Consider the following 19495-nt stretch of genomic DNA (forward strand, 5'->3'; position numbering starts at 1 on the left):
AGTTAGGAGAATTTAAAATTAAAATTCAACGATAAAATATTTTAAATTATTTTTTGATGATCCAACATTTTCCACCTATAAACATTCCAAATTGTGTGAGCCTGACCCAAAATGAAGATTCTAAGTTTAAAAAAGTAGGGATGTCAATGGTTGGGTTCAGGTCAAGTTTGATTGAACCCTAACTCGACCCAAAGAAGCAAGTTCTAACTAGATTAGTCCTATCTAGTACAAGGCCTAAGTCGACTAAGCGCTAGCCTAGCCCTAACGGGCTTGGACTATGGTTAAATAAAATGATTAAAATTAAATATTTTTAATTAAAAAATTATATTTTTCAAATAAAATCTAGAAGGATGTGGTGTTGGATTGTCCATATGATAATCTATGTTTTATTAAGTAAATCAAGCTAGTCTTCTTCTTTAGAAAACTTTGACGAGTAACAACTTTGGTAAAGTAGGGAAATTTTTTAATAAAAATGCAACATATAGATTTATCAAGTAAATTTATCTTTAAAATTATAGATGATACATATTTATATAATAAAACACATTTATAGAGCCCACTTTATAGGGGGATAAACTTCCATCCAGCTAGAATAAACATCCCATCCAACAATAGCTTTTATGGAGTCCACTTCATCGTCTTTTATTTTCTCTTTCTCTAATTTCACTATATTTACCATTTAACCCATTTTATTATTTTTTATCTCTTACCTTATAACCTTAAAAAATTAATAATACTCTCAACTTTATTTAATTTTTTTTTTTTATGCTTTTAACTCCTACCCTTTAATCCCAAACATGATATCGTAGGCATGTGCGAAATCTAGTACACTAATAAAATAAAGAGATTTTCCCAGACCCCACTGTTTGCGTTTTTATTACAAAAACTCCCTTAGAGTTTTGACAACTCAAAGAGAACCTTACTTTATGAAGTTTGTTACCCACCAAACCTCACTTCATTATGTTTGTTACCCAACAAACCCTGGAGTGAGGATCCACATCATAAAATACAAATTTATAATGTTAATTTGTTACTTAACATACGTTGGGGTGGATTCTAACCACATCAATTTGTGGCATCCAAAAAACGTGATCTGATTTCACTAGATTATAAAAAATAAAATTCTAAGAATTTTGAAAAAAAATTCAAAGAAAAAATATTTGTTTTCACCTTGAACTTTAATTTTAAATTTGAGAGTTCGGTAGCTATCCATTTTCAACATTCACGATGAAGTTAAAAAAGATTTTATTTTTAATTTTTTTTTTATTGAATATGAGTTTTTTTTTTTTTTTTTTTTTTCAAGAAACCTAGAAGGTTGTAATTTTGGATTTTTAATTTGCTTATCCATGTGGCCCAATGAAGATTTGAAATCTTTCTAAGTTAGTCATGATGGTATGATTCATAAAGTGAGGTTTTTGCTCAAGAGTTTTTGTAATAAGTCTGCCCATAAATGTCTCTTAAATATAATTTTATATTAAATAATTAAATTCTTAAAAAATATCTATATATAAAATACAACTGTTTACAGCCACGTGTCTAACTTGGCACTAGTTAGTTACATAAGAATCTACGCAGTCCCAGAGGGCCACTCACTTTCTTCGAGAACATTCGCCCAAGTGACCATGTTAGTCAACAACACTGTAGTGTGAAAGTCATCACATTACGGACAGAAAACATATGCATCTTACGTGGCGTATTTTAATTCGTCAACTTCCTTTCTTCCATCCGAAGTTTATGCCCTGTCATAATTGCCCCTGGTATCTCTCTTATATTACGTTTCTCACTTAGAGTAGCGTTTTCGATATTTATACCATAAAAGGGTTCAATATTTGACGCGGTTATTCAAATTCTGTTTGAAGTTGTTCTCTGCTCTTACTCGCACAGAGTGATCAGCTTCAGAGAGAGAGAGATTTTAAGCTATCTTCAAGTTGTATGTTTTAGGGTTTCTATTGGTTGTTGGTTCTCGATTAGGTATTTGAATTAAAGCATTTTGTGTTGTTTTGGGAGGAGAGATGGATCTGAATGTTTTATCTATAGAGCTGCCAAAAGGATACAGATTTAGTCCTAGAGACGAAGAACTCATCGATTTCTTAGAATTGAAGATCAAAGGTAAAGAATTCAAATCCAAATTGATTCCAGAAGTTGATCTATGCAAACATGAACCTTCCGAATTGCCCGGTAAGAGAAACCTTTATTCTTCCTTTATCAATTAATTTTGTGTTTATTGCTCTTTGAAAATTTTCTTTTTAATTTACAGATTAGGGGTTACATTTAGGGTTTAATATCTAAGGGAGTTGAATTTGAGATCAAAATGTTTGATTTGTTGTAGGTTTATCAGAACTTAAGAATGATGATCTGGAGTGGTACTTCTTTTGGCGCCTTAATAAAAAGTACCCAAAAGGTCCTAAATCTAATAGGGCAACCAAGGGAGGGTATTGGAAAGTTCAAGGAAAACATCGGGAAATAAGGTCTCGCTCTTCGGGAAAGAAGTTGATCGGTACCAAAACAACATTGGTTTTCCACAGAGGGCGTGCTCGGAAAGGTCAGAAGAGTCAGAAAACCGACTGGAGGATTCACGAGTATCGAATGACGAACTCAGCACAGGTGAAATTTTAGTCCTCTTTCTTCTTTTTTTCTTTTATAAAATTTTGACTATTTGGAATTTGAATCATAATCTGTTATTCAAATATATTTATAGTTTAAATAATTATGATTGTTTTTATTAAATAGGGTCGAATTGAAGAACCTTATTTATGAGATCATATAATAATCATTTTTATAAGAAAATAAAAGCCCCTGTTAAATTAGACGAGTCAATGTGATGGGCAATTTGCTTTTGTTAGAAGTGTAATTTCATTTGGAAATTCTTAGGAAACTAGGAAGCGTAAAGCAACTATGTAGCAAAATGCTTGTTATAAATGTAATTTTACATTTTTTTTTTTTTGTTGGTAAATTTTTAAAAAGTTATATCCAGTGGTGTAAAAATTCTATTTTTCCAACTTGATATTCTTTTGAAGACTCAAAAAATCTTGAATGTTAGGAAAACGGGACAATGTGTATGGGAATCACCTGGAAATGTCTTGTTTACATTTTTTATGTGTATAAATGACTTTTTCCTAAGTTTTGTATCACTCGTTTTTGGACTTTTGGTGTCTCACTATATTGGTACTGAAATCTATTGTAGTATTTGTTATTTTTCTTGGATTTACTTGCAGTATTCAACAATACATATATTTATTGGCTGTGTGGCCCTTTTCTTTGCTAGAATTTGATTAATTCCATCTTTCTTGCCTTGTGCAGGATGCATTTGTTCTTTGTCGCTTATTTGATAAGAGTGAGAACACTGAGTATTCAAATGGTGAGGATATAGAACCGACTGAATCCTCTCCTACCACAACTACATCTTCTCCTGAAGGTACACCATCAAACCGCACAATGGTTCAAACAACTTTGTGGCCGGATGATGAATTAGACAATATGAGCTCTGATGCTTTAGTACCTGAAGAGACACACTGCAATAATTATATGGCTTTTCAGTATGTGGAAGATAATGAATTCAAAATGATTATTAATCAGGTGAAGAGGAAATTTGATATTTCAGTTTCTACTTTCATCTGGATTTTATAATGTGTGATAGAAACTCAAAAAAATAAAGTTTTCTTGCTCTTGCTTCTTCAGGTTGATTTCTCAAATGCACCAACACTTGAGACAGTGGATCCCAAGATTTTTTCTCCATTGCATTTTGACATGTATACGTGGGAAGGATATTTTAACCCGTATTATGATACCATTGTTGAAGGCAATGGCTTCCAAATCCAGGATGTTGCTGATGTGTACGACCCATCTGGCACGCACTTCTTGGACACTGTCATCAATGAAAGAGAAGCCGAAGTGGCACAAGAGCAGGTGAAAGCAAAACCTCCTATAGTTTGCATGCGAATTTTATCTAGTCTCTTGCCCTCCTTTTATTTGGTGGATCATCCTGCCCCACACCCTAGAAATCCTATTAACAACCAACATTGAGCTAGACATTCTCTATAGTAAACACAAAATGAACAAAGGGTCGAGCTTGACGCTTTGTAATCCTAGTTTGACCATTTGTTTATATGAAGCATCAAGCATGATGGTTCAATTTTGTTTTTTATTTTTAAAGTGTTGAGTTCGGTGTTTTGTACAAACGAATGATCGAACTTGACGCTTTGCGTCGAGAATAGAAAGTGTCAAGTTCGACCATTTGTTTATATAAATCATCGAGCTTGACACTTTTGGACTTTTGGTTTTTTCCAAAAAATATTTTTATTTAGAAAATTGTACGGTCTCTTTTAATTGTTCTAATTCTTGATAGTTCTAATTCTTTATTTTTCTTTGTCTAGGCTGCATGCTCGAGCTTTGGCATGGGTGGACTAGGAAAAATATGTTACTGAATAGGTTTTGATGGCTAAAGATGGATATCTTGTAAGTTCAAACCTTACGAGAGATAGATGTGGAATCTCGTTAAAGGTTGACTAGTATAGGAATTTCAATGGAGTGAAGTTATAGTTTTTATTGAGTGTCATTTGAGTGGAAGAATGTTGGTGTTTTAATTTTAGTTGTGGGTCACTTGAGTGGAAGTGTTATTAAACAAAATTTTAGTGGATCTTATTGTGTAACTAACCTTATTGTTTGTATAAATTAATTATCATTTGTATTAGATAAAAACTATGTTCCATAGTAATAGATCATTGTATGAAATGAATGGCAGAAGAGACCACACAAAATATTGTCCAAGCACAAATTATGCCATGCCTTCACAAACCAATCGAAAGAAAACAGAAGCTAGGATAACAATAATAATCTCCTTATAATCGTAAGATTCTAATAATGATTTTCTGTGTGTAATACTCATTCCTTAGAATTGCCAAGAGAAAAATAGTGGAATTTGGGATCCTATAGCATTCATTGGGGATTTTGGATAAATTGTCGATTATCCATCTGATAAGAAGGATTTTAAATAAAGAAAGGAAATAGGAGAAAGAGAGGACCGCCATACACTAGTAGGGAAAGTAACAACAATGCTAAATAACAGAAATGCTGAAGAATAGAAAAAAAGAATGGCATCCACTATGCCACTCAAAGCTTACTCAATAACAGACCCAATCACCCACTATGTCACTCAAGCTTACTCAATAACAAACTCAACCACCCACAATGTCACTCAAAGCTTACTCAATAACAGACTCAATCAATAATGACTAAAACAAATTAGACCAAGTCTTCCATCTTGCCATTACCACATCGTAGTCTGGTGTGTGCGTAACATGCATGTAAAGTGGCACATATCATTCCCCATCGCTTAAGGATCCTTGTCCACAAGGATGAAATCAGGATATGACTTGGTGAAATGCCACTCATTCTCCCAGGTTGTGTCTTCTACTAGTACACCAACCCATTTCACCAAGATTTCAGTTGGGCGGTATTTACCCTTGCGGATCACACGTCTATCTAATACGACTTCGGGTTGTGAAAGGACAGTCAAAGCATCTGAGATAGGGGGAAGTTGGGTAGACGTTGGAGTGATTGATCCCAAATGCTTCCTTAACAAACTGACATGAAACACATCATGAATTTGAGAACCATGAGGCAAAGCCAGTTTATAAGCCACTGGACCAACTTTCTCAATGACTTTGTATAGACCAAAGAAACGTGGAGTGAGCTTCATGGAGCCCCGAAAAGTGACAGAAGTCTGTCTATATGGCTAGAGTATCACATACACATAATCTCCCACAAGGAACAAGGCCTCACGCCGGTGTTGGTCCGCTTGACATTTCATCCGATCCTGAGCAAGCAGAAGGTTATGTCGTAACTCACGTAGGATGGCATCTCGGTCACGTAGGTACTCATCCACTGCTTGGACACGGGAAGTGCCTGGTACATAAGCCAGTAGACTTGGAGGTGGAATGTTGTAAACAGCTTCAAAGGGTGTCATCTTGGTGGAGAAGTGAGCTGAAGTGTTGTAGTTGAACTTGGCCCAGGGAATCCATTCGAGCCATTTCCGCAACTGGTCACCTGCAAAACATCGTAAATATTGCTCTAAAGTTCGATTGACAATTTCAATTTGGCCGTCGGACTGGGGATGATAACTTGAGCTCATACACAACTTGGTTCCTTGTAGCTAGAACAATGTTCGCCAAAAGGACCTAATAAACAGCTTGTCCCGGTTGCTAACGATTGATGTTAGAATACCATGCAGGCGAACCACGTTGGCAACAAATGCCTTAGCGACAATTGCAATGATAAACGAGTGTTTCAAGGCAACGAAGTGAGCATATTTTGTCAATCGGTCGACGACTACCATGATGGCAGTATATCCATTAGAATATGGTAACCCCTCAATAAAATCCATTAAGACATCAGTCGACATTTGAGTAGGGACGGGTAGCGACTGAAGCAACCCTGTCAACTTCATACGATCTGTTTTGAACCGCTGACAGACATCACATTGCTGCAAAAAATCCTTCACCATCTGGCTCATATTAGACAAAAAAAAAAAAAAAAAAAAACTATGTTTGATACAGGTGAAGGTTTTATGAAACCCAAAGTGCCCACCTATTGGCGACGAATGGCAGTCAGCCATTATCTTCGAAATCAAGGGTGAGGTGGTGCTCAAATAAACTCTGTCTCTTTTGAACCACACTCCATCACATTGGAGTAGCTTGTGGGCGGCTTGAGAGGGATTTTTTTTTGTAATAGTTATTCATTAAATGAGTCCTGTTGGACTTCCTTTTGAAGCATTGGCCACCAATCTGCACGTGGTTGAGAAATGGATAAAAATTGGAATTCAACTATACGTGACAAAGAGTCTGCACCTTGATTTTCAGGCCCACGCTTATACTCTATTTCGTAACTATAACCAAGTATTTTTGGTAGTCATCGTGTTTATGCTGGTATAATAATTTGTTACTTGAGACTTATTTGATCAGTGCGAACTGTAAATGGTTTCCCAAGCAAGTAAGGACGCCATTTCTTGATTGCTTTAACGATAGCCAACATTTTTTTCTCATAGGTGGACAATGTCAATGTCGAACCTTTCAATGCTTCGCTAAAATACACCACTGGTCGATTTTGTTAGGTAAGAATTGCACCGAGTCCAATTCCTCTGGCATCGCATTCAATCACGAATCGTTGAGAAAAATCGGGAAGGCATAAAATTGGTGGTGTCGTCAATGCCTCTTTTAATTGTTTGAAAGCCATCTCTACTACCTCATTCCATTGAAATCCGTCCTTGCTCAAGAGACGGGTCAAAGGAGCTGCTATACATCCGAAATGACTGGATAAATTTTCAGTAGTAGCCTGATAAACCGAGGAACCCACGAACCCCTTTTGCTGATGTTGGTGTTGGCCACTTAATGATAGCTTGTATTTTGGTTGGGTAAACCGATACCCCCTGTTCCAAAATTATGTAACCCAAGTAGTCAGACCTGTGAAACATTGAATCAACATTTCGACTCTTTTGCAAATAAATTGTTAGTTGATAGGATCTGTAGAACAATTTGCAAATGTGTGAGATGGTCTTCCCATGATTTCAAATACACTAGAATGTCATAAAAAAAGCAACATAAATTTTCGGAGATAGGGACAGAAGAGATCGTTCATGAGACTTTGAAAGATTGATGGTGCGTTAGTAAGGCCAAATGGCATCACAATAAACTCGTAATGCCCTTCGTGCGTCCGGAATGCGATTTTAGGAATGTCATCTTCTTGCACACGAATTTTATGATATCTAAACCGTAAATCCAATTTGGAGTAAAATTTGACGCCGTGGAGTTCATCTAATAGTTCATCGATAATAGGAATTAGATACTTATCTTTAACTGTGATGTCGTTTAGCGCTCGGTAATCCACACAAAATCGCCAAGCTCCATCTACGTTCTTTACTAATAGAATTGGAGACGAGAAAGGGCTGTGGCTTGGCAGTATCAAACCAAATTGCAAAAGCTCTTTTACCATTTTCTCTATCTTGAATTTCTTATAATAAGGGTATCTATATGGCCTCACACTCACTGGTGCCGTGGTCGACTGCAATGGAATGCGATGGTCATGTGACTGTCTCGGAGGAAAGCGGATAGGTGATTCATAAACTTGAGAGAATTTAGCTAGGAGTTGGCCCATCTCAGGTGGGTAGGAATTTGGTTGGTTGTTGCTATTGGTAGGAATTATTTGAAAAAATAGCCCAGTACCATGTATTCCATTGAATTCTTTGTCAGTTAAGGCTTCAATGCCAGTTTGTCCCAATCCCTAGAAGGTGTGGGAAGTTTTTGCCATGTTGAAGTTCATGGTTAGCTGCTTGTAGTCAGTTTCGATGGGTCCGAGAGTTGCAAGCTATTGCACTCTCAATACCAACTAGCATGTTGCGACAGGAAGAATGTAGTAGTCGGTGATGACGAGAAGTCCTTGAATGATGAAGGTGAGTGCTTGACATTGTCCAGCACATTTTATCTTCTCCCGATTAGCAACCATAACTTGGAATTTCTTATCATGGATTACTGGTAATCCGAACTTAGAGACGATAACCTGATCAATGAAGTTGAGAGTGCTGCCACCGTCTATTAACACCATTACATTCTTGTTTTTCAACTTGCCAAAAACGCGTATGGTTTGTGGGTGTTCGGCACCAGCAATTGCATGGAAAGAAATTTCAGGTATAGCTTCATGATGTTCCGATTCTAGTTGAACGCCCTCGACATCCTCGATGCTAGGATGGGGTGAATCCTCGATCATGAACTTCTCGTTATTTTTCACAACGATGGCCTGGAATGAACTTCTCGTCACAATAATAACATAATCCCTTCTCTCGATGTTCTCGTGCCTCTTGATTGGTGATTCGGCGGAAGGTTGTTTATTGAGTGTTGGAACTTTGGTTTATGCACTGGGTTAGTGGAGGTCCTAGTACACCAGCTATTGGGTTGGGTGAGGCCTTTGGTGTCAAAAAGGCTGGTTGGGAAAGCTTTTCAAAAGCTTCTTGATAGGCTGCTTCGGTTGTGGTTTGTTTAAGATGAGTTAGAGCTTCTGACGGGTCCTCGTAGTCAATTGGACCAAATCGGAGTTGTACAGCCTTGGTGAACTCATCCCATGTGAATAGTCTGCGAAATTTCGTCAACCACCTGTGCCATTACAGAGCGGTGCCTTCTAAATGGGAGGAGGCCAGCTGAACTTGTTGGTCTGGTGTACTGTTCTTAAACTCAAAGTATTGTTCTTCCTTGTAAATCCATCCAATTGGGTCGTCTTCGTTAAACTTTGGGAAGGACAACTTGAGATGTTGATGAGGGTGGTCATTGATAGTGTTAGAACGAGAAGTATGTGGGTGTGAGGATTCGTCACGTGCAAATGGGTTGGTTTCGGGAGGGTTAGTGTTTTGGCTACAAGAGGCTTGAAGAGCTTGAAGCTCGGTTAACACCGCTTGTAAGGCTGCATTCACCTGATCGAAACTACTCTCGTGTTGTGCCAAGATTTGGTTGACATCGTTGCGGAATTCTACATTCGTTTTGCCGCTAGTGTCCATGATCAAAACTGCTTTGATACCACTGATAAGAAGGGATTTTAAATAAATAAAGGAAATAGGAGAACGGGAGGACTGATTGATGAATAAACAACATAAATTTATTGAATTCCTTCAAGTTATATATAGCCATAAACTAGTAGGGAAAGTAACAACAATGCTAAAGAACAGAAATGCTGATGAATAGGAAAAAAGAATGGCACCCACTATGCCACTCAAAGCTTACTCAATATTAGACTCAACCACCCACTATGCCACTCAAAGCTTACTCAATAATAGACTCAACCAACAATGACTAAAACAAATTAGATCAAGTCTTCCATCTTGCCATTACCACATCGTGGTCTGGTGCGTGCGTAGCATGCATGTAAAGTGGCACATATCACCATCTTCCACTACTTATGCTAAAGCAAAAGTTTGAATATGTATCTTTTGGATGAGAAATGAAGAATTAAAACAATTAAAAAAAGCCGTACAATTTTCTATAATAAAAAATAAAAAAATTGTATAAGAGAAATTTTCTTTCATTGAACAATCGTTGCAAAATCAGAGGGAATTTAGATCACAATTTTGAGCAAATTGTGGGTGTTGAAAAAGCGAACTTGTCGAGTTTGTTGGAGAGTCATTGGAGTTTGAAGGTGATATTAAGGTAAAAATGTTATTAAAAAAATAAAAAAGGAGTTTTACACATCTCAAGGGTATTTTGGGTATCTAGAGAAATTGTATAGGGGGATGGGAGAGTGGGATTTAGAAAGAATATTTTTATTATTATTATTACTGGGTCTTTAACTTAGAACCTAAAAGTTAGGGGTCGAAAGAAATCCCTCCCTCAGAATAGTAGCAAAGTTCGGATTCAGTAATTATTTGGTGAGGGTTCCAGTCAATTAATTCGGATAAATTCAAGAAATTTTCGTAAAAGAATCGAATTTTTTTTTGTGTGTGGAAATTATGCAAATTATTTTATTGCATTTCTTACAAAAACCTATCATCTTCACCTTGTTTTTTATTCTTATCTTCTTCTTGATGTTTTAATGTTGAAAAACTATAATTTTCGAGGTGAAGGATAAAAATGTTACCATATTGATTAATCAAGGGATTGTCAAACTAATCGACTAATCCCTAATTTAGATAATTTTATAAATTTTTTGAAAATTTCGAAGAATTTTTATAATTTTTTTTAAAAAAGTTCGGAGAATTTTGTAACTATGCCTCAAAGTCCATTAAGTAGTGTTCCCTATTTGTTATCTAGTGGAAAAGCAACAATAAACTCACAAGAAAAAAAAAAGGGTTTACATGAGTAATTATTTTTACATGTGGGCCCCTTTTTTTTTAAAACATGGAATCCTCGTTGGTAGAGGACTACGACCTGATCCATTAGGCAGTCCATAGGACTGTCCTATGGACTGCTTGAAGGATCGGATCCTGGTCCTCTAATAATAAAGATACCATGTTTAAAAAAATAATAATAAATAAATAGTTGCCCACATGCAATGGAGAACAGAGGAGGCATTGATGTTATTTGTTATATACCTAAATACCCTCATCTTGACCCTTTATAACCTAAAATCTATCTACCTCCATGGTATAAAAAATAAAACCATGACTTCAACCTCAAGAATGTATCTCCTTCACCTCCAAAGCTCAAGAACAATATAAGATTTTTGGGAGAATGATGATTTTTTGGGGTAGAAAAAAAAATCAATATAAATTACCCTATAAGTTGAAGAGTTTTAGAATGAAATATTTTTTTTCCAACGACAAAGAAGAATTTCTTTTGTTTGAGGTTGAATATTGGGGTATTTATGAACGTTTGTTCTACCAAAAGAAAATTCCATCTAGCACTGAAAGCTAGTTTGTTCCAAGCGAAAGTTACGTTTCACCTAAAATTTATTTCACTTTTTGTTAGTCTCTTATCGATATGCGGTCATTAGTTTTAGAACAAAAGAGTGTAACTCAAATATTAGTCCCATTAGTTCCATTATCAATTTGTGTAAAAGTTAGGGTAATTTAGACACAACCTTTTGGGCTCTAGTGACAAATTGACAACATATTTCTTGACCATGTTCTTTTACGAAAGACTATTAAAAAATGACTAAAACTCCTTTTTCACCACTCACAAGAGCCCCTTGAATTTTCTCCCCCAAAACCCTTCATCTTCAACATTGGATTAGGACTTTGCCATCATTTTTTTATTAGCCTCTCATGGTAGACCAGCGTCAAGGGTATGTTATCTGTTTGAAAATTCTAAAGGGTATCTTAAATATTCCCCAAAATCCGGAGGCGTGTATCTAGGTTACCTTAAAAAGATTCCAAATACAGTTACTTGTTAAAGTTGGGATGATAAATGTGTCTTTTTGAAGTTTAAAATAAAGATAAATAATGCTCTAAACTATAGAAAATATATAAACTACACTTTAATGAGGCAACAAGGAATGTAGTTAAAGGGTGACCATATAAAGTCAAAAAGTAGTCTAGATAAGGAAAAGAATAATCTAATTCAATGTCGTTTTCTTCATTATTGTAATAATTTTTAATTGTTTTGGATGATCTTTTTGAGGGGCAGATGATGTCTGCTTTTTTAAATGTGCCTTTAAGATTTTTTTTTTTTTTTTTGGAGCACCCAAACTTTTACTTATACTAAATAAAAATAAAGAAAATAAGTGGATAATTGAGATTAAGTAAAAGATGAGGGGTGGTAATAGAAACTCTCTTATATTTTTTTAATGGATTTTTATTTTTTGGTTAAGGATTTTATATGAGCCTAATTATAATTGTAAACAACTACTGAAAATGTTTGAACAAGTGTTATAACACTTTGTAATGTTAAGATTAGAGGTGCAACTTGATTCGGTTTGAGCTCAAATTAGAATCGAACTGACATAGGTCGTTTCCACTAAATAAGCATCACAACCGAACTAAATTTCATTAGAACTAATCCATTTATAAAAGGTCATTAGTTTATCTATAAAAGATCATTAATCTATGTTCTAACTCTCAAAATAATTCATAATATATATATATATATATATATATATATATATATATATATATATATATATAGCATAAGAGTTCAGTCGGTTCGATTCGATTCTATACAAGTTTGATCCAAGAATCAAATCAAATTGATCGGTTTTCCATTTTTGTAATCCGGAGTTAAATCGTAATTTGTTCCAAATCAAACTAAACTACCCCAAAACAATTGATTTGGTTCAGTTCTCAATTTGAACCGGACCAAATTGCACTCCTAGCTAAGTTTGTAATATGAGTCAAACCTTCGTAATGTTTGAAGAGTGGGTTTTACTATTTAATGTAAATAATCTAAGAAATTGGGGTGCAATAAATATAAGTTAGGGTGTCATTAGAAGCTCTCTTTTTAATTTGTCTAGGATATTTTAATTTTATTTATTTATACCAATTAATAATAATCATCTATTATAAGGAATAAATTAAGAACAGTGGGGTCCAGCCATGGACTAGAGATGATTGGGTTATGGGCAAATCCATGTAAGGATCTGATTCTGAAGTAGAGCTATGTCCATTATGTTGGTTGGCATCGATCCAAAATTAGGAAGAATTAAAAATTAACATTGATCCAGTAATTGCTTCAATGCATGATGAACATCATTATCTTTAAAACAAAATGATCCTCTGTTGCATATTGTACGATTTGCTAAACTTGCACTATAATGTAAAATCTACGAAATCAATGAAAAAATTTGCAAAAACTAGCACACATAAATCTATATTCTAATGCTTAGACAATTAAAAAATTTTAATGCACTTCTTTTTCTTTCTTTTTTCTTGAAAGGTCAACAGGGTTAAGGCAGATTCAAACCAATTACAACACTTAGAGAGAGAAAATCTCTACGATTCTAAACAATGATAGAAACAAGGTTACAAGGAAAAGAATCACCATTTAAGTCAGAACACCTCATAGAAACTTGGGTGGCAACAAGATAATTTGCAGTTCAATTTGTTTCCCTGAAAACATAATTGAAAGTGCACTTGTGATTTTTTTTTTTTTTTTTTTTGATAACAAAGTATTCCTATATATAGCGGACCAAACCCGTATCTAGGTTTTGTTTAGGTTTTATCCAATCCATAGACCATGGTCTTGTCCAAGGATTAGTCTTGGGGTACGTGTAACGCCCACACATCACACACGCCAGATAAGTGAGGATGCATCCTCGCAGGTGACTCTTGAGGAAGTGGGTCTCATAAGACCCACTTCGATCAAGATGATTTAGACAAGTAGTCTCATATCTAAAAAGTAAACTCCTTCCAAACCAATTTAATTATTTTATTATAAATTAGATTAATAAATGGTTCATTATGTCCAACCCAAAATAATTCTCTCTCTCTCTCTCTCTCTCTCTCTCTCTCTCTCTCTCTCTTATATTATCACCATTTATAAAATAATAAAAAAAAATATTCAATTGATGTTCATATTAACGAATCAAAATATTAATTAATAACTTTTAAATAGTATAAAATGCTTTGTAAAACAATTAAATAAACTATAAATAGTGGTTTCACTTCACGTCAGTCGTTTCCTACATTTACTTGTTAAAAGCAAGTGTGAACAGATTTAGCTGCTTTTTGGAAGATTCCTTCTCAAAGCATAAACTATTATCTTAAAAGTGGGAGTGGTTTGTTACGATTTAAAGAGAGAAGATTCTCTGTTAATAAAAGGAAAAAGTATATAGAGTACTATGATACAGTGTGTGATCCATGAAAACTTCAAGAACAAGCTTCATCAATATTTTAAAATTTCAAGCTATTAAATATTCTAAAATCTCATGTTTAAGTTTAATTTGAATTACATAAAAAAAAAATTTAATAATTAAAATCATAAACAATGTAATTTTAGACTCTTTCAATAGCATGGATTGTTTAGCCAATTACAAATTTTTAAGAAAAATATCTTATTGGAAAGAGTTGTGCTAGAGTGACACTAAAATCGACATCAATTCACACGTTGCTGATGTGGAGGTATACCCAGAACCATAAATGCTTTTGACTTGTATTTCGATGAAAAGCATCTATGACTCCATACACAACAACGTGTGAACCATTGTAAATTTTAATGTCACTTCAACATTTTCCTATTTGAAAATCAACTTTAAAAAAACCATCATTTTCAACTTTCGATATATTTAGTTGTCTTATGATATTTATTTATTTCCTTCTTATTTATTTAGAAGGAAAAAAATAGAAAAATTTAAATAAGATAGAAGAGTTCTCGAGAAAATTAAAATTTTTATAAAAAAATTAAAGATGAAAGAGTTTTCATTAGAATACCTAATCAAGACTCAAGGGGGTATTTGAAGAATATCTCAATCTCGAATATTGATAAAGAGGGGAATGTTTAAATTATTCTTATTTTTATTATTAAAAAAAATTAAATGTGATTGGTTGGTAATATATATGTTAATAAAATATCATTAGAAATATTAAAATATATAATTAATAATTAAATTCATAAAGGTAAAATTAACAAAAAGATGATGATCAGGTCCACTAACTTTCTTTGTAGATTCAAGTGGCCACATTCGTAACCGACTGTGGACCCCACACTGTACGTCTTACGTTGTTCACTGTTCATTCTCATTGGCCTTTCATGAACCTTGTCATATTTCACTGAAACAACCCTAGTATTTCTACAATATTACACTTCACACCACTTCTCTTCTACAACACAGTGGTATTTTCGTTATTTTAATAATAAACATGGTTTAATAATTTTACCTTTCGCGGGAATTTTAAACGCGGTTTGAGGTGATGAGGTCCGGAGTCTGGACTCGCTCAGACACACAAAGAGGGAGAGTGCCTTTAAAGCTCCAAGTTCACTATCGGTGTTTTAGGGTTTCAAGTTGTGTTAGATCTCTTGGTTGTTAGTTCTTCGATTAAGTTTCTAAATCGAGGCATTTGTGTTGTATTGGGAGGAGAGATGGATGTTTGGTCTCGGAATCTACCAACAGGATTCAGATTTAGCCCTTCGAATGTCGAACTCATCGATCATTTTTTACGATTGAAGAACAAAGGGAAAGAATCGGAGGTCGAATTGATTCCAGAAGTTGATATTTGCAAATGGGAGCCATGGGAATTGCCCGGTAAGAGAAACCTTTTTTTTTTTTTTTTAAATCAATTAGTGTTTTTGTTTCATAGGGTTTGTTGTTCTTTGAGAAATTTGATATTTTTCTGTTTAATTAGGCTGTATAGATTTGAGGATTGCAATTAGGGTTCCATTTCGAAGTTGAATTTGAGATCAAAATGTAATCTTTCTTATAGGTTTGTCGGTGATTAAGAATGGTGATCCAGAGTGGTACTTCTTTTGTCGATGTGATCAAAAGTACCCGAAAGGTCGTCGTTCTAATAGGGCAACCGAATCTGGGTTTTGGAAAGCCACTGGAAAGATTCGAGAAATCAAATATCGTAAGAAGTTGATCGGTATCAAGAAGTCATTGATTTTCCACAGAGGGCGTGCTCCAAATGGTGAGAGGACCAACTGGAGAATTCATGAGTATCGGATGAACTCAGCACAGGTTGGATTTTGATCCTCCCCAATTTCTTGTGTAAAATTTTGGTTTTAATTCATAATTTAACCTTGTTTACTTGCATTAAAGGTTATAGGAAATCTACATTGTTTTTGCCTCATCTTTGTAATTGTTTTATAATCGGTTTGATTAACTTGTTTTACAATTTGCTTACGTTTCGGTGAATGTAAGAGAAAATGCCTTGTTTGTCGGTTATATGTTTTGGGTGGTTGTTTCTATAGTATTTAAATATTTTGTTATGAAATACGAAGTAGTTTCATCTCGGAATGAGGAATGTTTGATTGTTTGTTTGTTGTTTTAGCAAACCAGAGCTTTTGTTTTGAACTTATCAAGGCAAATTCACTAGGGAGAAATTCGTTAAGTGATATACTCTTATTCCTCTCGACCCAGACATGGTGACAGACGTGATTCCAAGTTTTGTTAGAAGTGAAATTTCACTTGGATATGCTTAGGAAGCTGGGAAGTGTAAGACATTTGTATACGAAATTGCTTGCAAGAGAAAAACCCATCAATGATATCCAAACTGCATTTTTTCTTGGTCCAATTTTACTGGATATCTTATGAATGCTGAGAAGTTTGTTCATTTAATGTGAATTAATGGAATCTAGTAGCGACTACTTGTTAAAGTTTGATGATTTTTATTTTTTTCTTGATATGTTTAATTGTGAATCTTGTGTTTTCAGCCCTGGTGTGTGGTACTACCATACCACCTCACCAAGGTGGCACCTCATTTGATGAAATTATTTACAGAACATGAAGGTTGATATGGACCATATGGTATTTTTTCAAAATTAATACTCCCGAACGGGTTCAGAATAAATGTTATTGCTTCTTTGAACTTGGGCCTGTGTTCCGTCAATACTGTATGTTAGAAAAAGTGGCCATTTTCAGGACTATGTTACAAAACGTGAGGGTTGATGTTGTGATATTTTCAAACGTGATACTCCCTTGCAGGTTCAGAATAAATGTTATTGTTTCAACATTGTTTGTGAATCACCTGGCAATGTGTATTGCTTCCATTTATGAGGGTTTTAATTGACTTTTTTCTTATTTTTTATAATAATCATTCTGTGATCTCTGGTTTGTGACTATTTCACTACCGAAATCTACAGTTTTTGTTATTTTTTCTTGGATTTTCCTTCTTTCTGGGTATTTATTTAGCAATATATATTATTGTCTGTGGCCCTGTTCATTGCTAGAATTTTCTTAGTTCCATCCTTGGCCTTGTGCAGGATAAGTTTGTTCTCTGTCGCTTATTTGATAAGGATGAGAAGCCTGAGTCTTCAAACTGTGAAGAGAGAGAACCGACGGGCTCCTCTCCTACTGCAACCATATCTTCTCCTGAAGGTATGCCATCAAACCATGAAGTGGTTCAAGCTACTTCTGAATCAGATCTGCAGGTCAAAGGGCAGTCGGCAGGTATAGAGAGTTGGCCGGATGACAAATCAGACAATATAAGCTCTGGTTCTTTAGTACCTGAAGAGGGCCATGACAATAACTCTATGGCTTCTCATTTGAAAGATCATGCAGCAGAAGTGGGCATTAGAGAGGTGAATAGGGAATTTGATATTTCGGTTTCTACTTTCGTTTGGACTCTGTGATGTGTGAAAGAAAATCAAACATTACAGAAACTCAAAAAAACTAAAGCTTTCTTGCTCTTGCTTCTTCAGGTGAATCCATTACTGGGAGAAGATTTAAGTCTCTCACATTTGCCAACACTTGAGACACCGGATGATAGTGATGAGCACGACCCAAATTTCAATGAATTCTTGGAAAATCTTATCATTGATCCGGAGAGCGATCCAGGTTTTGCTCACATTTCTATGTTGCAGGTCATCGTAGGGGAGTCTATGTCAGGCAGTGACATTGACAAAGTGGCACAAGAACAGGTGAAAGCAAAACCTCTAATAGTTAGTGAGCGACTTTATTAGTGTAGTAATGGTTATAACCATAATGACAAAAAGTAATTTTGTCAAAAAATCGTGATTGAATCACAATTTTAATAGTTGACAATAAAATTACGTTTTTTGTTTAAAAAAATCAAGAAGCTCTTGAAAAAATCTTTGGTTTTTCAAAAATTCACTATTAATCATGATTTAATTGACAATTTTTTTGAAAAATTCACATATTATAGTAATTTTAAGTGTTAAATGATCATATACATTAGTTTTTTTTTTTTACTTAAAAGATTTATTTTTATTTTTTAATTTATACGATGTTTTCCCAACTTTATCAATTTTTGCCAGACTTTTTCTGAAGCTTTCTCTTGCCAAATTATTCCCGAACCCCAACTTTGTCACTATGGTTATAACAGCATGGATCTCTCAATCCAGTCAGTATTTGATTTGTGTTGGTGTTAGCAACCAAAAGGTGTGATTTTTCTGTCAATCAAGTGCACACACCATGGGTTGCAAGATCCTCAGCATTGTAACCCATGAGACCATCTAATATGGTTGACGGCCCCTATGTTTTTATTGATGATTTTGATCTTCAGAAACTGATCTTTTATTTTTCTCCCTCAAAATTTCAGAATCCTGAAGTAGAAGTTGGAAATATGGATATAGGTTGCTATCTGAGCGAATTTGAGGATGGGAATACAAATGCCCTTTTGAATGACTATGTTGGTCACGATGCTTCCTCGTCTGACTCAGCTACATACCACTTCCCTGATCTTTTCAACAGTCGTGAAGAGTCAGTTACTCATAAGAACTCTTTCATTAACCAGGGCAATGCCCGAAGAAGGATCCGGCTTCAAAGGAAGCTTTCCCGCAGAGCAGTTTCGTTTGAGGAAAGAGAGACGAGTTGCAACGCAAAAGATAGCGATGAGGTGCAACAAGTTGCTTTTGTAGAGGTGAAAACCAATGCCACTGATGTGGTGCATGAGACCTCCCTCATAGACTCCGAAATTAACGAGGAAAAAGTTTCCTGTGAACCCAATGCAGAGCTGAGGTTGGGATCAAATGCAAGGCGTGATGGCGTAATGAGCGAATGTAGACAGCCCCGAGCCAAATTAGCAGATGTACCTCCTTGTCGCTCAAGTTTCTCATCTCAGTATACAGTCCATGTTGCAACAGTTGTGTTCCTGTTCATGGTGTTTGTTGGAATATGGAGATGCTTGAAGTATTGATGGATGGAGACTCATCGCTATCATCATCTACAGTTTATCTATACTTGAATCTTATTTCACCATTCAACTCTATCTTGAACGTTGATATACTAATTATTAATGTTTTTTTATAGATTAGTGGTGAAACTCTATTAACAGGTTTTTCTTTGGTAGGAGTGTGGATAGGTTATGTGTGCATGTATGTAAAAATTCTGGATTTTGTCTTATTGTGTGTATGTACATATGCATATCTATTTTTATTTAATGTGATTTTCAGTTGGTTATATCATATGGTAT

At 35.0% G+C, this 19495-nt stretch overlaps 4 protein-coding genes across 5 annotated transcripts; 2 read left to right on the forward strand and 2 right to left on the reverse strand.

The window, feature by feature from the left end:
• The first annotated feature begins 1827 nt into the window (after positions 1 to 1827).
• LOC147390757 (NAC domain-containing protein 14-like) lies at positions 1828 to 4698 on the forward strand. 2 transcript variants are annotated; one of them, XM_086417343.1, is made up of 5 exons: positions 1870 to 2178; positions 2330 to 2604; positions 3301 to 3576; positions 3679 to 3906; positions 4374 to 4698. In XM_086417343.1, exons 1-5 carry the CDS (start codon positions 2013 to 2015, stop codon positions 4422 to 4424), a joined length of 996 nt encoding a protein of 331 aa, XP_086273469.1. In that variant the 5' UTR covers positions 1870 to 2012; the 3' UTR covers positions 4425 to 4698. The 2 variants fall into 2 exon arrangements, with proteins under 2 accessions (XP_086273468.1, XP_086273469.1); XM_086417342.1 differs by lacking the exon at positions 4374 to 4698 and having other exon boundaries at positions 1828 to 2178; positions 3679 to 4363.
• A 634-nt stretch (positions 4699 to 5332) lies between these two features.
• Positions 5333 to 5698, reverse strand: LOC147390758 (uncharacterized). The gene has a single exon (XM_086458937.1). It carries the CDS (start codon positions 5696 to 5698, stop codon positions 5333 to 5335), a length of 366 nt encoding a protein of 121 aa, XP_086315063.1.
• A 36-nt stretch (positions 5699 to 5734) lies between these two features.
• On the reverse strand, positions 5735 to 6511 carry LOC147390759 (uncharacterized). The gene is made up of 2 exons (XM_086458938.1): positions 6223 to 6511; positions 5735 to 6045 (listed from the first exon to the last, which is right to left on the reverse strand). Exons 1-2 carry the CDS (start codon positions 6509 to 6511, stop codon positions 5735 to 5737), a joined length of 600 nt encoding a protein of 199 aa, XP_086315064.1.
• An 8811-nt stretch (positions 6512 to 15322) lies between these two features.
• On the forward strand, positions 15323 to 19495 carry LOC147390760 (uncharacterized). Its single transcript, XM_086417210.1, has 5 exons — positions 15323 to 15648; positions 15827 to 16080; positions 17325 to 17642; positions 17763 to 17981; positions 18623 to 19495. The coding sequence occupies exons 1-5, from the start codon at positions 15486 to 15488 to the stop codon at positions 19217 to 19219; spliced, it is 1551 nt and encodes a 516-aa protein (XP_086273336.1). The 5' UTR covers positions 15323 to 15485; the 3' UTR covers positions 19220 to 19495.

This window comes from Akebia trifoliata, chromosome 11 (assembly GCF_017979445.1).
Source record: "Akebia trifoliata isolate Shusen 1 chromosome 11, ASM1797944v1, whole genome shotgun sequence".
NCBI classification, from domain to species: domain Eukaryota; kingdom Viridiplantae; phylum Streptophyta; class Magnoliopsida; order Ranunculales; family Lardizabalaceae; genus Akebia; species Akebia trifoliata.